This window comes from Pteronotus mesoamericanus, unplaced genomic scaffold (genome assembly GCF_021234165.1).
Source record: "Pteronotus mesoamericanus isolate MK-2021 breed Mesoamerican mustached bat unplaced genomic scaffold, CSHL_Meso_final contig_2, whole genome shotgun sequence".
NCBI classification, from domain to species: domain Eukaryota; kingdom Metazoa; phylum Chordata; class Mammalia; order Chiroptera; family Mormoopidae; genus Pteronotus; species Pteronotus mesoamericanus.
In genome coordinates this window covers 7615257-7637067 of record NW_026555084.1, presented here as the reverse complement: position 1 = coordinate 7637067, position 21811 = coordinate 7615257, and the positions used below count along the sequence as shown (strand labels likewise).

General features: G+C 38.9%; 1 protein-coding gene across 2 annotated transcripts in view; it reads right to left on the bottom strand.

Moving 5' to 3' along the window:
* The window catches only part of GABRB2 (gamma-aminobutyric acid type A receptor subunit beta2), a 182233-nt gene that overhangs the window by 82830 nt on the left and 77592 nt on the right, over positions 1–21811 (bottom strand). For both annotated transcript variants that reach the window (XM_054568090.1, XM_054568092.1), the window contains exon 6: positions 9277–9359. In XM_054568090.1, coding sequence (XP_054424065.1) covers positions 9277–9359 — 83 coding nt within the window. The remainder of the gene's footprint in view (positions 1–9276; positions 9360–21811) is intronic.

Sequence of the window (21811 nt, the reverse complement as noted above, 5' to 3'; positions counted from 1 at the left end):
AATGAGTATTCAAAGAATGAGTTCTTAGTAATAGAAAACATGATTGCCTAAATATAATACTAGTAATAATTTCTTAGAGTAAAATAAGTATTACTAAACTGGAAGACAAAATCTACAAATTTTACTTCAGAGCCATGGCAGGTAGATGTGGAAGATCTATCTAGTGAAAATTTCAGAAAGAGAAAGTAAAGACTATAGAAGAGAAAATGAAAAATATGAATTAAAAATGATTGCTCTTTACTAGGGGGACTGTAGAGTTTATTACTTACATTTTTCATACTCAGTATTAAGATGAACCCTTTATAACTAAGTCCCTTTCTAATGATGGAAGAATTGAAAAGACAGAAGTCTTCAAGTCCAGGCATACCAAAAGTCCAGAAGGTCACAGATAATATCAGCACGAGGTGCCAGAGGTTCTAAATACACATCCTGGCACCTACATATGGTCACAAGGGACTAATAATACTTAAATGAAGATCATGTTCCAATAGGGTATCTACACACAGCAAGGGCAGAGAGGAGTTCTGTGGAGTTCCACAATTCCAGATGCAATTTAAGAAAACAGCAAAACAGGACAATGCTGTAAATTAAATTTGTACGCAGTGACCCCAGGGAGCATTTGCTTTTCCCTCGATAAATAACGATGACTAAGCTGCTCTGTGATATCCCAGGCATGCTTTCTAACTTGGACGCGGGTGGTTTCACGATCTGCCACCGCCACCGGCACAGGCACAAGCATTCTCTCTTCGGTTGTGACTCCTAAAGCCTTAGAGATCAAAAACCTCGAGGGGTGGAGATTTTGGAAAGACAGGAATATGGGGGGGGCTTCAGTCTTATTTTTCACAGACACAACTGCCAAAAGTGCTCCTGTCAGGAAAATCTGAGAGAAGAAAGATTGCTAAATAAATAGCAACGGACCATTAATAACACACACACACACACACACACACACACACAGTACTACTTAAAATCGTCACAGAGATGTGATTTTGCCTCGTAAGTAGCATTGCTCCCAGAGGTAAGAGGGTCTGCACCCTCATATAAGCCAGTGCTTGGCTAATCATCTTCTAAACCACGTCCTACACAGTTTTGCTGGTGCCACGTAACCATCAACCCAGGACTCCTTAGAATTTATATAATCTCATCACGTGCCCAATGCAACAAGTGCTTCGTTCCCAGAAAATGGTTTTACAGCAGACAGGAACCTACAGGATTTTTCACCAGCAGTAACTGCTGTGACACTGAAAAAAAAAAATAGTTCAGCCCAAAATTGCCTTTGGCATCTTTTGCCATTAGTCTAGTTTTGCCCTTAGGGCAGAAATAGTCTGCTCTCTTGAGAGGAAATTTTGTAGTTTTTTTTGAAAATAGCTATTCTTTCCAAATACTATTGGAAAGCCTTCCTTTCTCAAGGTACAATAAATGCACACCTTTTCCCACTCATTTCTTCTACTGGTTCTTCATACTCCACGGCTTATGTATCATTTCATTTTGGCTTGCTGATTGCTAAATATCCCTCTTAAAATGTTGTGACTCTAATTGAGCACCATGTTCCAGGTCTAATTTGATAATAATATGCTAAAATGATAACAGCTGCTACTTATGGAAATACCAGTACCAAACACTGCACAAAGATCTCTGTCTTATCTCATTACCTGTCAGGTGATATTGCAGAGATGAGAAACTGTAGCTTGAAAAAGCTAAGTGGCCTGTTGAGTGAGCTTGAGAAACGCACACCAGACAGCTACCTGGAGTCGGCAAATGTCCTCTCATCTCCTATACAACACTAGCTCAAAGCCCTCGGTGACTACCACCTCCTCTGTGAGGGGTATTTTGAATCTACTGACATATTCTAATCTGCCATCAATTTCTACTTTGGGAGTAAAGCAGCACAATGCACCCTAGTTTCCTCTAAGTTCTTAAAAATACGGCATGTATCTCTATGGAAATATTGACCAGTACACAGCATAAAATGGATCTGACATCTATGAACCTTATGCCATAGTAAATTTGGGCAATACCTCAAGCTGCTTAAATGTATCAATCTATTTTGACCTCTTTAATATGGATTATTTAGGATGAAATTGTTGAGAAGAAAATAGAGCCTTTATTCTATCAATAACTTAACAGCAAGCTGTTTTTATGTGATATCAAAATGTGAATTCTGTAAGACCACAAGCACATCTGTTTCCTGCTTTCTAAAGCGTGGTGCGTCTCCCCAGGAAGGGGCGGTGCCTGTGCCAACCCTCTCACGCTCTCGGGACCCCTGCTGCGCTGGCCACAGACGCTCTGGAGCATCCGCAGGCAACCCCTGCCTCCGCTGGCAGGGTAAACGTTAGCCAAAAGATGGTCTGTCCTTTCACTTCACCCAGGTGCCAATGTCAAAGAGCTTGCTTTTAACTACTCCTCTTTGGATTCTGAAGCCAGCTATTAATTCCTTTTCCCTTTGGCTAAAGTAAAATAAATGAATAGCAACTAACATTGCAGGCAGAGCTGAGGAAGTGGATAGCCCTACAGATAATGAGGCTTAATTGGGTGCAAATGCAAGGCGGCTGGGCTAAAACCTACCAAGGTTGAGAAGGGCAGTGCTGTGCTTTGGGTCTCTCCTTGGCTGGATATACTGCACCTCATAATTAGAGCAAATCTGTGGCAGTATGGGACTTTTTATCAAATGTAATAATCAAAATTAGTGTTATAGGAATAATTATTGATTATTAAAGTTACTGTTTACTAGGTGTCCACTGTGTTACAAGCAAAGCATTAGAGTCTTAATCTATGGTAGCTCAGATTAGTTTATACTAGTTCATTTAATCTTTGTAACAACCTCATTTGGTAGATACCGTTGCCCTCATCTGAGGAAACTGAGGCTCAGCTAAGTGGGGTGACTTTCCCAATGGCAGGCAGGCGATCAGTGACTGAGAGGCCAGCACGAGCTGGCTCCTGATGCCGCCACAAAGGGCAGTGGCAGGGGGCTTTCTTGAGGGATCTAGAAGGATTTCAGTGGGGGGAGATGCTAAAAGGAGGAGCCTGGCTGGCGGTCTCAATGACACTTGGCGTAGCCCTGAGCAGCTGCCTATGGAACAGCTGCTGAGAAACATCTACACCCTCCAATTCATTATAGTTTGCACTAAGCCGGAGACTAACAGAAAAACCAACAAACCAATAAAAACTATAACATTGAGAATAAGAGTACTGATCTTATTCTCTGACACACCAAGGCTCTCCGGTCCAACCCGCCCAGAGACAGGCTGAGATAAAAGGACACAAACAAATGAGAAAAAAGAAACCTTTGGGTGTTTAGTAACATGAACACCCTGTTAATGAATCCAGTTGCGAGAATGCCATATGCCTTTTCGACAAGTAGATATAAGACAGCATTGCCCTTCTGAGGCGGAGAGAAGTGTCCCTCATAATTAGTAGCTGACACCGATACTGGACAGCTGATCTGGCTCAGGATATCATGGAGTAGCCCCTAACTATTCCCATTTCGAAGATATATAATATTCCCTGTAGCCCCTCTTTTCTGGATGGAACATACTAAATAGCCTTGCATATAATGGAATGTTGTTTCCTTGACATGATTTGAACTGGTTTTTTTTTTTAATTTAAAAAAATCTTTATTCTTCAAATACATTTGTCTCCATTTTCCTGCCACCGCTTTCCCCTGTGCCCCCCACCCCCACCTCCCACCCTCAATCCTTCCCCACTTTGGCTTTGTCCATGGGTCCTTCATACATGTTCCTTGACTTGAACTTTATATGTCTTTAAAAAGAGATAAATCTTCAATTTCCTCTAAAAGTATTAGGACACTCTTAATACTCTTAAATATTAGTATATTCAAGGGCACACTTGGGACGATTCCTCATTTCTTTGTTAGACTTCATTTTATTCTTAAATAACAAGAACATTTTAAAGCACTTTATATAGGCCAGCACATAACTTGTCATTGGTACCTTGAAGGTAATATTTACCTAGAAATAGAGGTGAGTATCCCAGTATCCCTTTTCCCAATCTGACTGAAAGATTCAGAGAAAGATACAGGCAAGATACATTCATGGATATAGTATATAAACATCATTTCCTAGATAGTAATAAATACTATCAGGGCCCATTTAGTTCAGCAAATTCCATTGATTCTACAAAACTTCGCCATTTCCCTAAAGTCAAGAAGTTTTAAAGTCAGCACAGTTCACTGCCTTTCTGGAATCATCAGCACTTCACTTTGAGATTTACTCTAGTCTTTCTTTAAGACGCTACCAAACTAAATTTTCATCTTGGTGGCACTTTTCACTAGTGGGATTTTACATTCTTATATGTATTTACTTAAATAAAACCTATCACTCTTTTCATAATGAAGGAAGGCAGGGACATTATCTACTTATTTTCACCATTATATCTTTAGAGCTTATTACAATGCCTTGTAAATAACTAGTGCTCAATAAATATTTAATGAATGAGTAAATTCTTGAAGGAATCAATGCATGAATGAATGAACAATGAGCTCAATCCAGTATTTCCCCACTTCAAACTGCCGAGAATCAAGTTACATTATCCTCTCTAAAATTAGGCCAATATACTAATTGTTGATAAGGAAACAAGGTGATAAGGATTTAGTAATGTCATTATTAGGGTCAAATGCATTTGAGAGGTGAAAGGAAGCGAAAGAAAAAGGGAGAGAAGAAAAATAAGTAGAAGAGAGGAGAGGAAGAGAGAGGAGGTGGAGGAAGAAGAATGAATGAATCAATCAATTCCTAGAGTTTACTTAACAGAAAGGAATAAATGAATAAGGTGGAATATCAGGGATCAACCTCAGAGCTAGTTGTTTAAGAGAACTGAATCCTAATTTTAATATGTTTAGTTATTTAACTACCTACTTAAAATAACAGGGTCTAGATATCATGTATATTATTAATGTAACACAATATTTCATTCTCTGTAGCAATGTTTTGCTGTCTAAATAAATATGAATAAACCTCAATTTTGTAAGGACAGGTTTTTATTTTTTATTTTTAGAATAGCAATCTTCCTGTTCACCTTGTCTCTCCAAAATATGGCTTTACTAACGTAAACCAGCCACCAATGACCGCATTACCTCAGTGTCCCCGTGCTAACCGGTGGCTACGTGACCTTGTGTATCTCACTTTACTTCTTTGAGTCTGTTTCCATAGTTGTGAAGACAGGAATATTCATATCTACATATTAGTCTTTAAGCGATAAATTCTTACAGGAGATAAAGGAGGTCATTATATTACAATAAAGGGGTCAAGTCATCAAGAAGCTATAACAATCATAAATACTTATGCCCCCATATTAGAGCACCTAAATATATGAAGCAAATGCTAACAGAACTAAAAGGAGAAATAAAGTGCAATACAGTAACAGTTGGAAACTTTAATACCCCACTCTCTGTAATGGATAAATCATCCAGACAGAGAATCAATAAGGAACCACCAGATTTGAACCACACGGCAGACCAGTGACAGTGATTCTCAGGCTTTCCATCTCAGGGCACACATACACTACAAAAATTCTGAGGCACGCCAGAAAAACATATTTTTTGCTGATCTGACAAAAAAATAGGTCTACTTCTGATTGGCCATTGTTGTTGGCTGTTGTTATTTTTTATTTGACAACCTGAGGGAAAAAGAGTTCAGTGCCCCTGGCTCAATAGTCAAGTATCACTTTAAAAATCCTTGCAGCACACCAGTTGAAAGTCACTGTTACAGACCAAATAAGATCTAACAGACAGATACAGAACATTCTATCCAACAGCAACAGAATAAACCTTCTTCTCAAGTACACGTGGAACATTTTCTAGAACCATTCATATGTTAAGCCACAAAAAGAAAAGTCTCAAAAATTCAGACATATAGACTAATACAAAAAAAAAACCCCAACAAACCCAATACTCAGAAATAAACCCTCATATATATGGTCAAATCATACTTGAGCAAAATAGAGACATACTCATAGATAGAGAGCAGGTTAACAGTTCTGTGCAGATAGGGGCAGAGGGATCGAGCAAAAAAGAAAAAGGACTCAGGGCCACGGACAACAGTGTGGTGACTGCTGGGGGGAGGGCGCGGGCGTGGAAGAAAGTGTACAGGGGGCAAATGGTAATGGAAAAGATACAATAAAAATCATACCAGATAAAAAATAAATTTTATATTTGCAGGAAAAAGGGAGACAAAAATACTCAATGAACAAAGTCAGTCTTTTCAATAAATAGTGTTGGGAAAACTGAATATCCACATGCAAAAGAATTAAATTAGAAGGCTCTCTTAAACCACTCACAAAAATTTACTTGAAATGAATTAGAGACTTAAATGTAAAACCTGAAACTATAAAACTCGTAGAAGTAAACACAGGGGAAAAACTCCTTGACATGGGTCTCGGCAATGATATTTTGGATGTAATACCAAAAGCGCAAGTAACAAAAGCAAAATAAATGAGCAGAACTACATCATACTAAAGTTTCCACACAGCAAAGGAAACCATCAACAGAATGAAAAGGCAACATATGGAATGGGAGAAAATATTTGCAAAAACTATATCTGATAAGTGGTAAATATTCAAAATATATAATGAGCTCATGCAAAAACCAAATAATCAAATTTAAAAATAGGCAGAGAAACCGAGTAGAGATTTTTCCAAAGGAGATCTAGTAATCATAATGAAGGATGGCAGGGATATTATCTACTTATTTTCAGCATTATATCTTTAGAGTTTATTACAATGCCTTATAAATAATTAGTGCTCAATAAATATTTAATGAATGAGTAAACTCTTGAATGAATCAGTGTGGGGTGGGATGAGGCCAGCAGGTACATGAAAAGGCGTTTAACATCACTAATCATCAGGGAAATGCAAATAAAAACCAGGGCAATGTATCACCTCGCACCTGTTAGAATGGCTGTCATAAAAAAGACAGGCGATGAGAAATGCTGGCAAGGATGTGGAGAGAAAGGAATCTTGAGCCATGTTGGTGGGAATATAAATTGGGAGAGTTACTATAAAAAGCAGTGTGAAGGTTTCTCAAAAATTAAAAACCAAACTAGTATATGACCCAGCAATCTTAACTTCTGGGTACATATCTGAAGGAACTAAAATCACCCTCAAAGAGATACTTGCACCCCGCGTTCACTGCAGCACTATTCACAGCAGTCAAGGCCTGGAGGCGGCCGAAGTGTCTGCTGCTGGGTCACTGTGGGGAGAAGGTGTGGCACGCGAACGCGAGGGAGCATTAGGCTGCCATAAAAGGCAGGAAATCCTGCCGCTGGGGACAGCGTGGATGAGACTTGAAGGCATGATGCTCAGTGAAATAAGCCAGGCAAAGAAAGTCTAACACTGTTATGTTGTTACTTACGTGGAACATAAGAAAACCGAGCTCATAGAAACAGAGAGTAAATTGAGGGTTGCCCAGTGCGGGGGCTGGAGGAGATGGGTGACGGGAGTTAGAGGGTACACATTTTCAGTTATAAGAGGAGTGTGTGAATATACTTCACAACACTGTATTGTATACTTCAAAGCTGCTAAGAGTCAGTCTTAGGTTCCCAACACACACACATACACATACACGAGGTAACTGTGTGAGGTGACAGATGTGTTAACCGACCTTATTGTGGTCATTGTCTTACGGTATATACATGGATCAAATCATCATATTGTACGTACTCAATATTGTGTGTCAATTATATCTCAATAAAGCTGGAAAAATCTATTCTACCTCATTTACAGGGTAACTGTGAATTGAAATGAGACCTGTAAAAGCCCCTTTATAAAATGTGAACTTTCTAAAAGTCTAAAGAATCATCATGCTAATTTTTCAAAATTCATGCCACAATTATAATTTAATTCCATAAAGCCCTGGGGTCGCTTGGCTCCTTAGGCCTCAGTTCTCTGTAGGACAAAGGCCTGTTTACATACCTGAGGGGGCTGTGGAGGCTCAAATGACATGGCATGAGTGCAGGTGCTTTAACCACATACAATCATGATTATTTAAAATTCCAGTCAAATTCTACCATGAAAAATTCTCTTGCTACAAAAATGCATGAGTGGTACACAGCCACGTACTTTTTCCAAAATAGCCTTACATCAACAATTTGAAACAACCCGATTTTGGATGTCGAAGAACATTATTCTGCCCTCCAAACAGTATTATTAGTTATGAAAATGCAAAGTTAATCCCAAAGATATTTACATAAAAATAATCATAAAATCCTCTACAGCAATTTTATTAAATAGTTCTGCATGGCAAAGATCTAATGTGAAAATAATGATGATTTGGAAATACAAGTATGAAATCAGGTTCTTCAAAAAATGCATGTAAGTTTAATTATCCCTGGAAGCTATTTTTTGAAATGGGCAAAAATACCCGTAATGTGTCACAAATGCTGTGTTTCCGCTCGGAGCGGTGATTTAGAGTCACGCCGCTCGCCACAGCCAGAGCTCCTGACACAGGCTGAGAGCAGCCGCCCAGCAGTCAGTTGCTCATTATCCGGAGGGTCAGATATAAAGCTGTCAGCTTCCAATTTTGGGGTGGGATGAGGTATGAACACAGCGCGAAGCACTCACACAAAAAAGAGATTCAAACTCCTAGACCACCTCAAACGACCTCCCTGGGTGACCTCTGAAATGGAGCAGAATGTGAAATCAGCGTTGGACCCAATAGGGTAGGGGACTGAATCGTCAACGACACAAACTATGGCCTAGAAATGCAACAACACTGCAAAACAGGTCGGTGCAGGAAAGGGGATAAACACACATATACCCATCTTGCTCATCAGATGGCCTTCAGCAAGAATATAAAATAAATTTCCACACTGAAAATAGTCCCTGGAAATAAAAAAAAATTCCACCAATCCACATTCTATGAAGGGTTCAGCTAACCCAGAAGGCCACACTTATTTGCAATTGAAAAGTGATAATGCTTATGAAAGGCAAAAATAATTAAGATGGCTCGCGTCCCCTGTCACCTTCGCCTATTGCCCCAAGCCTGGTGTAGCTCTCTGCACCAATACCGTACTTTAAATGGCTGAAATAGCCCTTGGTTTTCTTCCAGGTTCTTAGCATCTTCCTTTTGTTGCTAGGTCACCTCCTCCCTTCACATCTCTCCCAGGGATTTAGGGATGAGGCTAAGAGGATGGCAACATCACCAAGGTACCAGGTACCAGGGGGCCTCCCTCCTTTAAGTTTAGTGCGAGCAGAACCTTTACAGGACCCATGGGCTGGAGAACCTTAAAGCAAAGTTCAGTGGCCTGGATGCTCAGAAAGACTTACAGCTCTCAATTTCCAAGGTGCAGTTTTGTTCATCCAGTGGATACCGCCTTAGGTCCATCATGCAGGCAGCTGTGGTTGTGATTCTAGAAGAGAAATAACAGTGATATATGCTGTTAGCTGGTCCATGGCTAGAGTTGCAAAAACGAAATCCAAGTATCAAAGAGGACAGAACTGGGCCTCCAGGAGAGTGATTTAGCCAAAGCTCTAACAAAAAAAGAGTGCAGCAGACTTTGGATAACTATTTCCCCTTATGAGCCTCATGCTGACTTAAAAAATAAAGATACCGGACCAAATCAGTATTTTCCCAAAGTGCAGTTCATTACCTACTTGCACCACACTCATCTTGGTGTTTGATACATAGGCAGTTCCCGTGCCCGGAATGGTTTGGGGGGTGGGGTGAGAGTCCCAGGACTCTGATTTTATAAGCGTCACAGGTGATTAAGAACATCAACAGAGATATTCCTCTTCTACTCATGTATTCTCTCCCATTTTTTTAAGACCCTAAAATCTAGTCTTCAATCAGTTTTGGCTTTGACCCATCGTTTTGACTTTTCTATGCATAGTATAGTACTTTGCAAGTGCTTTAATACAACACACAGTCAGCCTTTCATCTATCACCTGAATGGCTCTGTCCTGAGAAATCTGATATTCTTATGACCTGTTAGAGAGCTTTCTCCTATGGGCTGGTGGAGTTATTTATTTTAAAAAGTTGGTCCTGTTACAGTTTTATCAGAGAGAAGTGAATATGTCCCTTTAATGTCTTTATATTTTTCTGTCGTCATTTTTCACTAATCTCTCTGCAGAAGGAGCCAAGAAAAGATACCGTCCTAAATGATTTATCAATATGTTTTCTGAACAATGAGGCTGGATGAGGTCATGGAACAAAAAACAAGTTTTAGAACACAAAAGACATGGGGGCCCTGGCCGGGTAGCTCAGTTGGTTAGAGTGTCGTCCTGATATGCCAAGGTTGCGGGTTCGATCTCTGGTCAGGGCACATACAAGAGGCAAGCAATGAACGCATAAGTAAGTGCAACAGTAAGTCAATGTCTCTCTCTCTCTCTCTCTTAAATCAATAAACAAAATTTTTAAAAAAGAGGACATATCAGACACATGTATGAATTCTAATTCTGCCTCACTGACCTTGATTCACATCAAGAATAAGAATTGATAGCATAATTTATAAAGAATATAAAAGAGTCAATGACATATAATAGGCCCTGTAAAAATTTACATCTGCTAAAGATAACTTTGAGAAGACGCTGATGTTGAGTTTGGACAACATTGGCCAACTCGACTCTGAAGGGTACAACACTGTGTTTTGGGAACAGAGAAGTGAGGTGCAGAGGGAAATAGCCCATCGCTAGACTTTCTTCTTCCAGGGGCCTTGGACAAAAAGAGAAGTAAACCAGGTGGACGTAGTCTGTGGATTTTCTTGGTCAGGTGCGATGCTCCAAGTCCTCAGTTGTGGGATGAAAATACCGTAGTACTCCCTTACCTGTGGTTTCACTTTTCTGCAGTTTAAGTTACCCACAGTCGCCTGTGCTCGGAAAATCCCAGAAATAAAGTATTTGTCAGTTCTAAATAGCGTGATTTTTCTCAGTGGAATGAAATCTTGTCACTGTCCCACTCCATCCTGCCAGGGACTTCAATCATCCTTTGTCCAGTGTATTTACACTGTAGATTCTCTCTGCCTGTGAGTCCCTTAGGAGCCATCTTGGTTGTTGGACTGGCTGTCAAAAGTATCACAGCGCTTGCATTCAAGTTACCCTTACTTTACTTCATAATGGCCCCAAAGTGCAGAAATAGTGATGCTGGCAATTTGGAGATGCCAAGAGAAACCAAAATGTGCTTTCTTTAATCAAAAAGGTATTTATTTAGAGGAAAAAAATAGTATATTTAGGTTTTGGTAGAGTCCATGGTTTCAGCGCCCAATGGGGGTCTTCGAACATATCCCCCACAGATAAGGAGGACCTGCTGTGAGTGATTAACTTAATATAAGTAGTTAGTGCTTCTTTACGTTGATTACTGCTGCATTAAAATTTGTGCTCTACTTTTGTTTCTTTTTTTAGTAACAAGTGAGTATTCCAGGGCCAATATTCACCCTTGACTCCTCCTTTCCTGCACTGAGACCTGCTGGCCATCTGCCTCTCTCTGGGTCTACAGCCCTGTCACCTTGCCTCCATGACCCTCAGTAGCTTGGTCCCCAGCCTTTCCGTTTGCCGCCCTACTATCCATATCCACACAGTAGTCAGAGCACTATTAAAAACGTAGGTCAAATTTTATCACTGCTCTGCTTAAAAAAAATGTAGTGTCTCTTCCAATGAAATCCAAAGTGTCAGCTGTGGACGCTGTGCCCTAAGGAATCTGGCCCTTCCGACCCAGTGTCGTCTCATCCCAAGTCCTCGCCCACTGTCTTCCAGCCTTTGCACCTGTCCCTTCTGCCCGGTGTGTGTCCCCCGACCCTCACAGACCTCTCTTCTTAACCCTTCCATTCCACACTCCCTCCTCTGGGGGCCCCAAAGTGGCCGCCATGACTAATGCTCCATCTTGTCTGTTTACTTCCTTCAAACAATTATCGCAGCCTGAAAATATCTTCCTTATTTTTTAAAGTACTATATCTCATTATAAATCTTTTATTTGGAGGGTAATTTTACTGCATTATTTATCTTCTTTTTAACTCAAAATCATCATGTGTCTTAGATTTTAGTGATTCTTTTTATATTTTTAAACAAAATTTAATCCATTTAATTAACATTACATAAATAGTACCAGAGTTTATCTTATTATCAATCTGGTTGCTTGGGAATTTTCAAATTCTTAAATGCTACAAAAATTAACATTCACATTTCAATCCTTTTTCAGGGTTAAAAAAAATAACTTTTTTTTTTTTTTTTTGGTTATCTAACACTTGGGTGAGTTTTACACTGGTTCACTGATATTTTTTTTTGACATGTAGATACAACTGGAATTGCCACTAACATATGTGAACTTGTATTACACAGAAGAGAAATTTCCAAAGGAAATGAAATCAGGTGCATTATGAACATAGCAAATACCCATGCTATTTACGTAAAATAGGAGAAATAATCCCTGTCTTGAGAAACTGGAGAAAAATACCACACCTGGTAGCATCATCGCAGAGGAATGGAAGGTACAAGGGTGCACAGGTGATAAAAGAGAGCCCTAAGTAGAAGCCTGGCTGCATAAAAGCAGTGAAGTTTGCAATCGCTAGCTACTCTAGGTTGTGGTTCACACTTTCTGCTGATACATATTCATGGCAACTAACATCTGTGAAGTAGTGTCATAAAGAAGAAAAATAAATTGACTAATGATATCACAGAAGCAATGAGTTTCTACTCATATTTTAAAAATAAAGTAAAAGAATGTTTTTCTCACATCAAACACATTCATATTTACACCAGTGTTTTATATTTTTAATGCTGTGGTATATTTCATAAAACTAAGAGATACATAAATGTTTTCTAGTCGATGTTTATGAGGCATTTCTGTCTCCTTTTGGTTTAAAGCAGAAACTCTGTAGCCAAAACAATCCATTTGGAATCTTGACCATATAGACCAGGGTCGGTGACCTGGGACAAGTAGCTTATATTCTGCAACACATAGTTACCCAGAAAAAATTGAATTAAATACTTGCCATCATAATTTGTTATGAAATAATAAATTTAGTAAGTGATCTATAATTCACAAAATGCTCTGTAACTTTTATTCTTACTATGTGCTAATGAATTTGACCAGTGGTTCTTAGGTATTATCTGTATGTGCTTCTTGTATACATGAAGAAATGTAGAATGATCACAGACTTATAAGCAGACCAGACTATAAAATATGGTGTAAATAGTTTTTAGACACATAAATATGCAAAAGTATGCCATATGTGTATTGGAGCTCGATTGAATAGATTTGAAAACAAAATATAGACATGCGCCTGTTTGTTACACATATAACAAACCTGTATCTTTTCCAGGTATTCTGAAACTAGGAATCACAGCTGTTTTTGTGTTGTTCCTATCTTAAGTACTTTGCCAGATGCCTGGCACATGTCACTAACCCAAGACTAAAATAATAATAATAATTAATAACACAAAGAAAATAAAGTCATGGTCATAAGCATCTTCAAATGGAGGACTTTGAAACAATGCCCTATATTAAGTGCTTCATTTATTTTTTAAAAATTCTGAAATAAATTTGAAAGTCAATATCATCTTTACACAAGAAGCTACATGGACTCTTATTCAGAAAATCCCAGTGTGGAGCATAGAAATTGATTCTTTCGGCCTTTCTGATTTATAACAGGGTTGAGTTTCTCCAGGAATAAGTCAGAACAACAAAAATACTTAGTGAGCTTTCCATGAACATGCCTTTCTGAATCCTATAAACATCCATAAAGGGCCTCAAACTACTTGAGGCCACTACTAGGAGTCTTTGAAGTGAGCCTAGTAAGAAGCTCATTATGCAGGCATCCTGAAGAAGTGTGAAGACCATTGTGAAATACATAGAGATAGTTCTGTCTTCAATGAAAGGAAACAATCAATGATGCCTCTGGAGTGTCCCTCATTCACCTGAGGCAAATCCTGCACAGTTAAAGGAAGAAACATGTCTCCTCTGGGGCTGAGCACTACACTGCGTGATAAAAGCCACTTTTGCAAAATGGCAGAATTCTGACTGAGCTAAGATGTCACTGAACAAACTCTATTCCTTAGCCACTGGTCATTGCCATCTGAAAGTGACTTGTGCTATAAAATACTGGCACAGTCACTTAAAGGCATCTGACAAACCAAAAATACAACAGCTATGTCAGCTTTTTGTACCAAAGCCATGACATATGTAATAGTGTCATTATCTGAGACTTGATGACGGTACCATACCATGTTTGAATGTGGCCAAAGATAATTACGTAATAGTAGATGTCTTTGCCCCTCAGCCAACAGGAAAAACTCAGAATCATAATCAACATGACACATCTCAGGCCTTTCAGCAGACTCTTCAGGAGGGGCTTCCGGAGCCAGGCTCCATGGGTAAACACAGGTCTTGACATGTGAGAAACTTGTTAAAATTTCAACTAGAGAGTATTAGAAAGGAATTCTGAACTTCTATTTTGCTTGATTTCTTTATCTAGATAACCATCCACAGTCCACAAAAAATTCGTATATTTTCAAAGACCATCAAATGCCTTATCTCCAACTATATTCAAAACATATTGTTCTAATTCACAGCATGGTTTTACTTTGTTCAAACATACATTTATTTAAAAGCACAACTTATTCAAATTACAAAGGATAAAGAAATCCTGTAGCATTAGTAGACATCATTACTAGGGAAAATGAGTATGTAAAAAAGGTCACTTATCACAAAATATATTTATATATAAAATTTGCTAGCTGTAAAACAGACTAATTAAAAATGTCAGCTAGGAGGAAAAAGATACAAACACTGAATTTGAGCATTAGAGTATGAACTGAACTTTTGAAAACTTCTAAGGAGCACATCTGAGTCACTTCTCCCAAGGGTACTTAAAGTAGTTTTGCTTTTATAACTCAAGGAGACTAACATTATTCTGTGTCTTACAATCATTTTTAATTAGGAAACTAATATCTCACATATATCCCTCTTGTAATATCCTCTTGCTTTTTCTAGAGTAGGTAGAATATTGCTATAAATGTTAGGTGATTTCAATTCTGGCATTCTTGCTAATAATAACATACCTCATGTTAATTAATCGAGTACTAAGTTCTAGACACCATCCAGCGTTACTGAAATGTATCATCTTACTTAATATGAGGGATGTCCTATTAATATTCTCACTTTTAAGTCCTACTACTATTTACATTTTGTAGATGAGAAGATTGAGGCATCAAAAGGTAGAGTGATTTTCTCAAGAGTCACAGAGTGAGTGGTAGAGATTTGAATCTAGGATATCTGACTTGAGTCCACAATATACTTAACTACTAAGCTACAACTAACTAGCTAGTTGACCTAGATAGAGTAATTTAGCTTCTCTAGAGGACTGGCTGATTTCCTTTATCCCAGATGAGCTTGGAAATTCTATAATCCTATGAAAATACATTACATGTTCTATGACCCTGTATATTTTGTAATTTTGTTTTACCCACACATGCAAATGCTGTATTTCACAGCTGTTCATTCTGTTTTAGTCAATTATGCAGATGAGCCCACCCCAAACAAGCAAATACAGGCCTCCCCCCAAGGAGGCCCACTTAATATTCTCCCCTGATGGAAGGCCTCCCTCAGCCATTTCCCTTCCAGCCTGTGCTCTAGATTGACCTCCAGAGAGGCCTTCTGCTTAAATTAAAATCTCCAACACTCACGCATAATTGTTCATAAAAGCTCTTGACAAGTCCTCCTACAGCGTCACATGCGCTACTATGCTCAACTTTGTAATCACCAAAAAAATTAAGATCGTTAGCAATCATGTTCCCATTTGATACATCGTGTGTTTCAGATGAGAGCTATTTGTACTCTTCTGCAGCTGTTTGGCCTTCGGTGACTCTGCTTTTCTGGAATCTTATCATCTGTGGAGATACCGTGACCGTTAAAGGGCTAGACTGGCTTCTGCTACAAACCCAGGTAGCGTTATGAAAGACATTTCCTTAAATAACCTGCTTGTGGAATCCAAACAGCAGCATCCAACAAAATCTCACTTTGTGGGCATATAAATCCTACTCAATAAAAAATATTATTAGATATGGCCACACTAATCTAAGCCTTTATTAATGTTCTCCAGTCCATTCCTTGTCCACCAAAGTTTCCCTTATTATATTCCCAGTGGTCTCATCTACAAATCCTGTGCTTACCTCAGGAATGAAAATATCTTCTTTTCTGTCTAAGTTATGTCTTGAAGCAAGTCTGCATCCCTGAGAAAAAAATAATCATTCTATATTTTGACTCTAATTTAACAAGGGAAATCTAACTTAGGGTCATTATAAGAGATTTTATTGAACCAGGGTCACTTACTGACTAGAAAGACCAAGAGCTGAAACTCTGATTATTTCAACAATGATTTTTTGTTTGTGTTCCCAATGAAGAACAATATTATGCCAGATATTTTTGTTGCATTCATTAAAATATATTTAAAATATTTTAATTTGTGACCATTAGAGTCATGCCATTCCTGAATAAATTCATCAGTTTTATTTTAGCCATGTGTAATTTTTTAAAACAAATTTTTAAAAGTGAAAAAGTGGCTTAAGGATGTTGATTTATAGCTAGCCAATGAGAGACTGAGGTTATAACCTCAGATGGTCTGTTGTCATTTCTTCCAAATCTCATTCAGTATGATTTAAAAATATAATTTAAAAGTTTATTTTAAAATACATGCAGGGTGCCTACCTTCGCCTCTGCAGCACCCCCCGCCCCCACCCTTAACCAGCAGGCTCTGTAGCCCTACAGACTGCACTGTAGGGGCATCAAAAATCGCCTCTCAGTCTCTGGCCTTGGCTTGGACTTGGCCAATGAGGTCAGGAGTTTGGGGGAGGGAGGAGAGTGAGACTGGGAACTGTTCCCCAGGCTCCGTCTATGTCGAGGTGTCTACGTCCGTCTACGTCTATACCTGGTGTCGAGGTTCCCCTGACCTTCCCAGCTCCACTCTTGTAAGTCTGGGACACCAGGGCGCAGACAGCAACCTTCTAATCTTATCTCTGGGAGGGAAAAAGGGGGTGACATTCTGTTGATTTGTAAATTGCCTTTTTATTACATTCTTCTCAAATTATCCCATTTTCAATATGCCATCTGCTTCCTGTTAGGCCCCTGACTGGTGGAATATATTACAGAAATGTATTTAAAATCTGAGGTTTTTCTAGTTAGGCTGCCGAGAAAATTAGAAGCATTTCATTCCTGTGACCTTTGTCTTGAGATTTTAGGGATGAGGGATGACAGTCTCCTCCACCTTCCATAAGCTGCCTCCTTCCTACGGGTCCCGTCTCGGGACGTCATTGCCCACCTGAGAAGGCCTCTCCCTCCACTTTAGCTCCTCCTCTGCCGGTCACTCAGGTTTTATCTCCTTCACAATACTTGTCACTACTTGAAATTATCCTGTGTATACATTTGTTTGTTGTTTTCTGGGTCCCTAGTGGACTCAGGGCCTAGCGTAAATTAGGTTTTCCAAAAGCAGACCCTAAAGGATGCTCATTAGGGATCACCACTTGTGAAAAAAGGGAGGAGTAGACTTGGACAAAGGGAGACGTTGATGCGGAATGTCAGCCCAATGGCATGAAATTTCCAGTGGGAGTATGGCTATCAGAGCAACCTTCACACCGCCTCCCCCTGCCAGCGCACACGCACACACACCCCACACCCACCCTCTACCGCACACACCACACACACCCCACACCCACCGTCACACACACAAACACACACTACACACACCGCCACAAGCATACACACCCCACAACCACCACACACTACACATACCACCCACTACCCACACCCCATGATACACACACTCCCACACACACAACTCACACCACACCACACACATAACACCCCTTCCTTGAGCAGCGGGTATCAGATGTCTCAGGAGAAGACAGGCCTGATCAACTTTTTTCTCTCTTGAGGTAGAGCGTTAGCTGAAAGTTCAGGGGGAGACAGTGACCCAGCCTCTAACATGCCCTCGCACATACCTTCCCTGGACCCATAGTTGCAGCTGTGACAGCCCCCATCAGGAAGGTAAAATGGGTTTGACTGTCGTTACTGACGTTGTTATTCCTTAAACATGAAAAATAAACTATGCAGAGCTGCCACCTGTCGCATGCTGATAACTCACCTTGTACTTCTGACTCCTACACAACCCACAGAAATGCTGTCTCGTCCGTTCTGCTACTCTGATCTCTAATGGCAAAGGATTTCTATTTAACAATATGAAGATTAATAAATGGAAACCAATGAATACATAGGGAGAGATCTCACTCTTAACACTCGTCATCAATAACTCGGAACAGGAAGAGATGTATTTTCCATCTCCAACAGCGAGCTGCTTTTCAACTCTACTACTCTAGCAGGAAAAGGGAGGATCTTGTCCTCACCCGACAACCACACAGCCAATGAAAGACTTACAAGTCAGCCAATGAAAAACCACTACATTTTCAACTCCCAGTTTCCTCGAATGGGCTTTTGGTTTATAACAGTGCCAATGAACTCTCCTTTTCCATGATAAAAGAGCCTTTCTCCCCTTTGTTCTTGGGACTTGTGAGTGGTTCACTGTTAGACCGCAGGTACCAAATTGTGATTCTTTCTTGTTCCCAAATAAACCCATTTTGCTGGAGAACTATCTGGCTCTCTACTTGTTTAAGGTCAACAGTGGTATTTTTACTATTCAAGAGTTAAATTTTTACATAAAATAGGCACCAAGTGTGTGGGGGAAATGCTTACCACAATTAGAAACTACAAATTTGTATTAAAAATACAAGTTAAGCTATGATGGTTACTGCTTACCTAATCAAAAAAATTTAAAGAATATAATATTCAGTACTACAGATTCTGCAGGGAAATAGATCCTCTCACACATGCTGCTGGTAGAAATGTGAATCGGCACAAATTTTCTAGATGGCAATTTGGCAACAGTAATCAAAACCCACCAAATGTGCTAATCTTTGTTTCTAAAATTTCACTTTAAGAAGTTAATGTGAAAAGAAAATAATGTAAAACTATATACAAGTATGCAACATGAAACTGGAAAAAATGAAAATATTCTCTATATCACATATAGGAATACTTAAATGCATTTTGATTTAGTGACATGATGCAACAGGATAATACTTTGAGAAGAGTGGGGACAGAGGAAAATATTCTTGATTTTTTGCCGGTAAAATAGCATATTGGAAAGCAGTGCAGTATAATTTCACATTTATAATGATTAATAACAGTATACTAAAATAAGAAGTGGAAGTATAATAGATTTTTATTTTCTTATATTTTCTGTAATTTCACTCTTTCTATGATGAAAGTTTATTGCTTTTCTCTGTGAAAAAAGTTAAGATAATTCTTTCTATCTGCTCCAGTCTCCTCCAGGGCTATTTATTGCTACTCACTTATTCTGTTCACAGTAACATTTGTTAATATATGAGAACATTTGATAATACACAGGATTTCATTCTATGGTTGAAAAACTTGGTCAGCATGCTATGTCCAATGTAGTAACTTCAATAAATTTCCTAGGTCATTAAAATATTGATGGATACATCATCATTTGATTATATACTCTTAAGATAGAAAAGATGATTAAATGGTTTACATACAAGTATCTTTTTGAAGACTGAATTCCTTCCATAAGATCTTAACAATTATCTTTCTACTTTGGATCTCTCCAGTGACTTGAAACTCTTTTTGAAAGGAATGTATTCCATCTTTGGAAAGCTGTGATTAACAGAAAGTTTTTCTATATTTAACAGAAATTTCAATTTCTTTCATTGTAAATTGTTAATTCATGTACTTTTCAGTTTTTTGTCTGGGGAGTGTTTTTCTCTTTTACTTAGTGACTCATTAGAATTCTTCATGTTTTTTAGTTGTCAAAGTTATCAATCATTTACATTTTTATTTCTTAAACTGCTTTATGTCCAGACAATCCTCCATCCTGAGATGAGAGAAAGATTTCACTATATTTCTATCTGTTTCATACCTCCCAATTTTATGGTGAGTCTGAAATCCATCCCGAATTGTGTGACGTATTTCATGGATACAATGGGCTATCAGTTTTATTTTGGCTAGCAAATTGTTCTTCTCAAGTGCAGTAATTGATGAGAATATGAATAATCTTGGTTCACATAATTGCTGGTAAGAATATTAAATTGGTTCAACCTTTATAAAGGGTGATTTTGATGATATCAGAGCTCTTCACACACTGGCCAGCAGTTTTGCTTTTAGGGATTTCTCGGGGGAAATAACCAAAGAGGACGAAAAAGCATGCATTGCAGTACAAGAGTCTCCACCCTTACAAGACAGGTTAATAGTGAGCAATGGTTATTATGGTGTTTGGAAAACTAATGAAAGTCTCTCATATATCCAGTCGCAAAGATCAAGAACAGAGGTCTTGGAGACCAGCCGTCTTAGGCTCAGGTCTTGAGTTTGCCCCTTGCTTCATGAATAAGGAAGTAAAGAAGAGCTGTCAAAATGCGAAAGGTCCTTTAGAACTCCAGAAAACTTATTTATTCAGAATTCTGTGGAAGCATGACCTTGAGAATCTCAGCCAAAAACAAAAAAACAAACAAACTAAACAATAAGACTAACGTTGTTTCGACTCTTAGAAACTACTTCATTTCTTCAGAAGCTTTTAGCTACTTAGGATGGAGCTCTATCTACAGTGAGCTGATTGTATGCTTGTGGGTCAGAGCAACTAAAAACTGAAACTCAAAGAGCTCCTTAAAACTGAAGACTGATTAATACAAAAAAGAAATTACAAGCTGTTAGAAAAAAAAGGTATTTGAAAGGTTCCCCCAAGAACACATCTATAATTCAGGATGTTGGAAAACACAAGAGGAAAAGAAAAAAAATCACCTTGCACCCAAACGATGACACACTGAGAAAGAAGCATAGTTGACTAAATAAAGAATTAAAGCAGAATAAAATCAATTATAATAGTAAAAAAGCCTGGGGCTCATTTTAAGTAAATTTTTCAAAAACACAAAACAGACAAAATGCTCACAAAAAGATCATAGACACATGTCAAAATGACAATTCAAAATAACCCTGCTTCCCTCTGGTAATCACCATACGATTGCCTGTGTCTAAGAGTCTTTTTTCTTAATCCCTTCACCTTTCACTCAACCCCTCGACCCCCTTCCTCCCCCTCCCCTTTGACAGCTGTCAGCCTGTTCTCTGTATCTGTGAGCCTGCTTCGATTGTTTGTTTATTTTGTTCATCAGATTCCACATACAAGTGAAATCGTATGTTACTTATCTTTCTCTGACAGGTTTATTTTCACTTAGCATAATACTCTCTGGGATAGAAGAAGACTTGACTTGGGGTGGTGAGCGCACAACAAAAGACACAGATGATGTATAATAGAACTGTACACCTGAAACCTATACAGTTTTATTAATCAATGTCATCCCAACAAAATCAATAAAAAATAAAATAGAGGTCACTATATTATTATAGCACATCACAAAATAAGTGTACCTCATTCCTGGATGGAGAGTGAAGATTGATAACAGAAGAATCAGAAAGGAAAAGGCGTGTAACACTGCTTGGATCTGAGCAATTTCACTTATCCAAGCCGGGAGGCGGGATCAGGGTTGGGAGAACGAGAGGATGGACCGAGGGATGGACAGCAGAGTTCAAGAACAGCGTGTGGTGAATACTTCCCCTAGTTCGCCATCCTGGCCTGTCTGCCTGTCTCTCTGTCTTCTCTCTCGCTTTCTCTCTGTTTCTCTTTCTAGAAAAGAATATGGCAAAATGTCTTCATAATTCAGTACAATGTTATTGAGTATAAAACCCAATTACATGCCCAATGAACGGCAAGACGAGCTCTGCTGTTCTAGCTGGAGAAGGGGGAGCAAACTG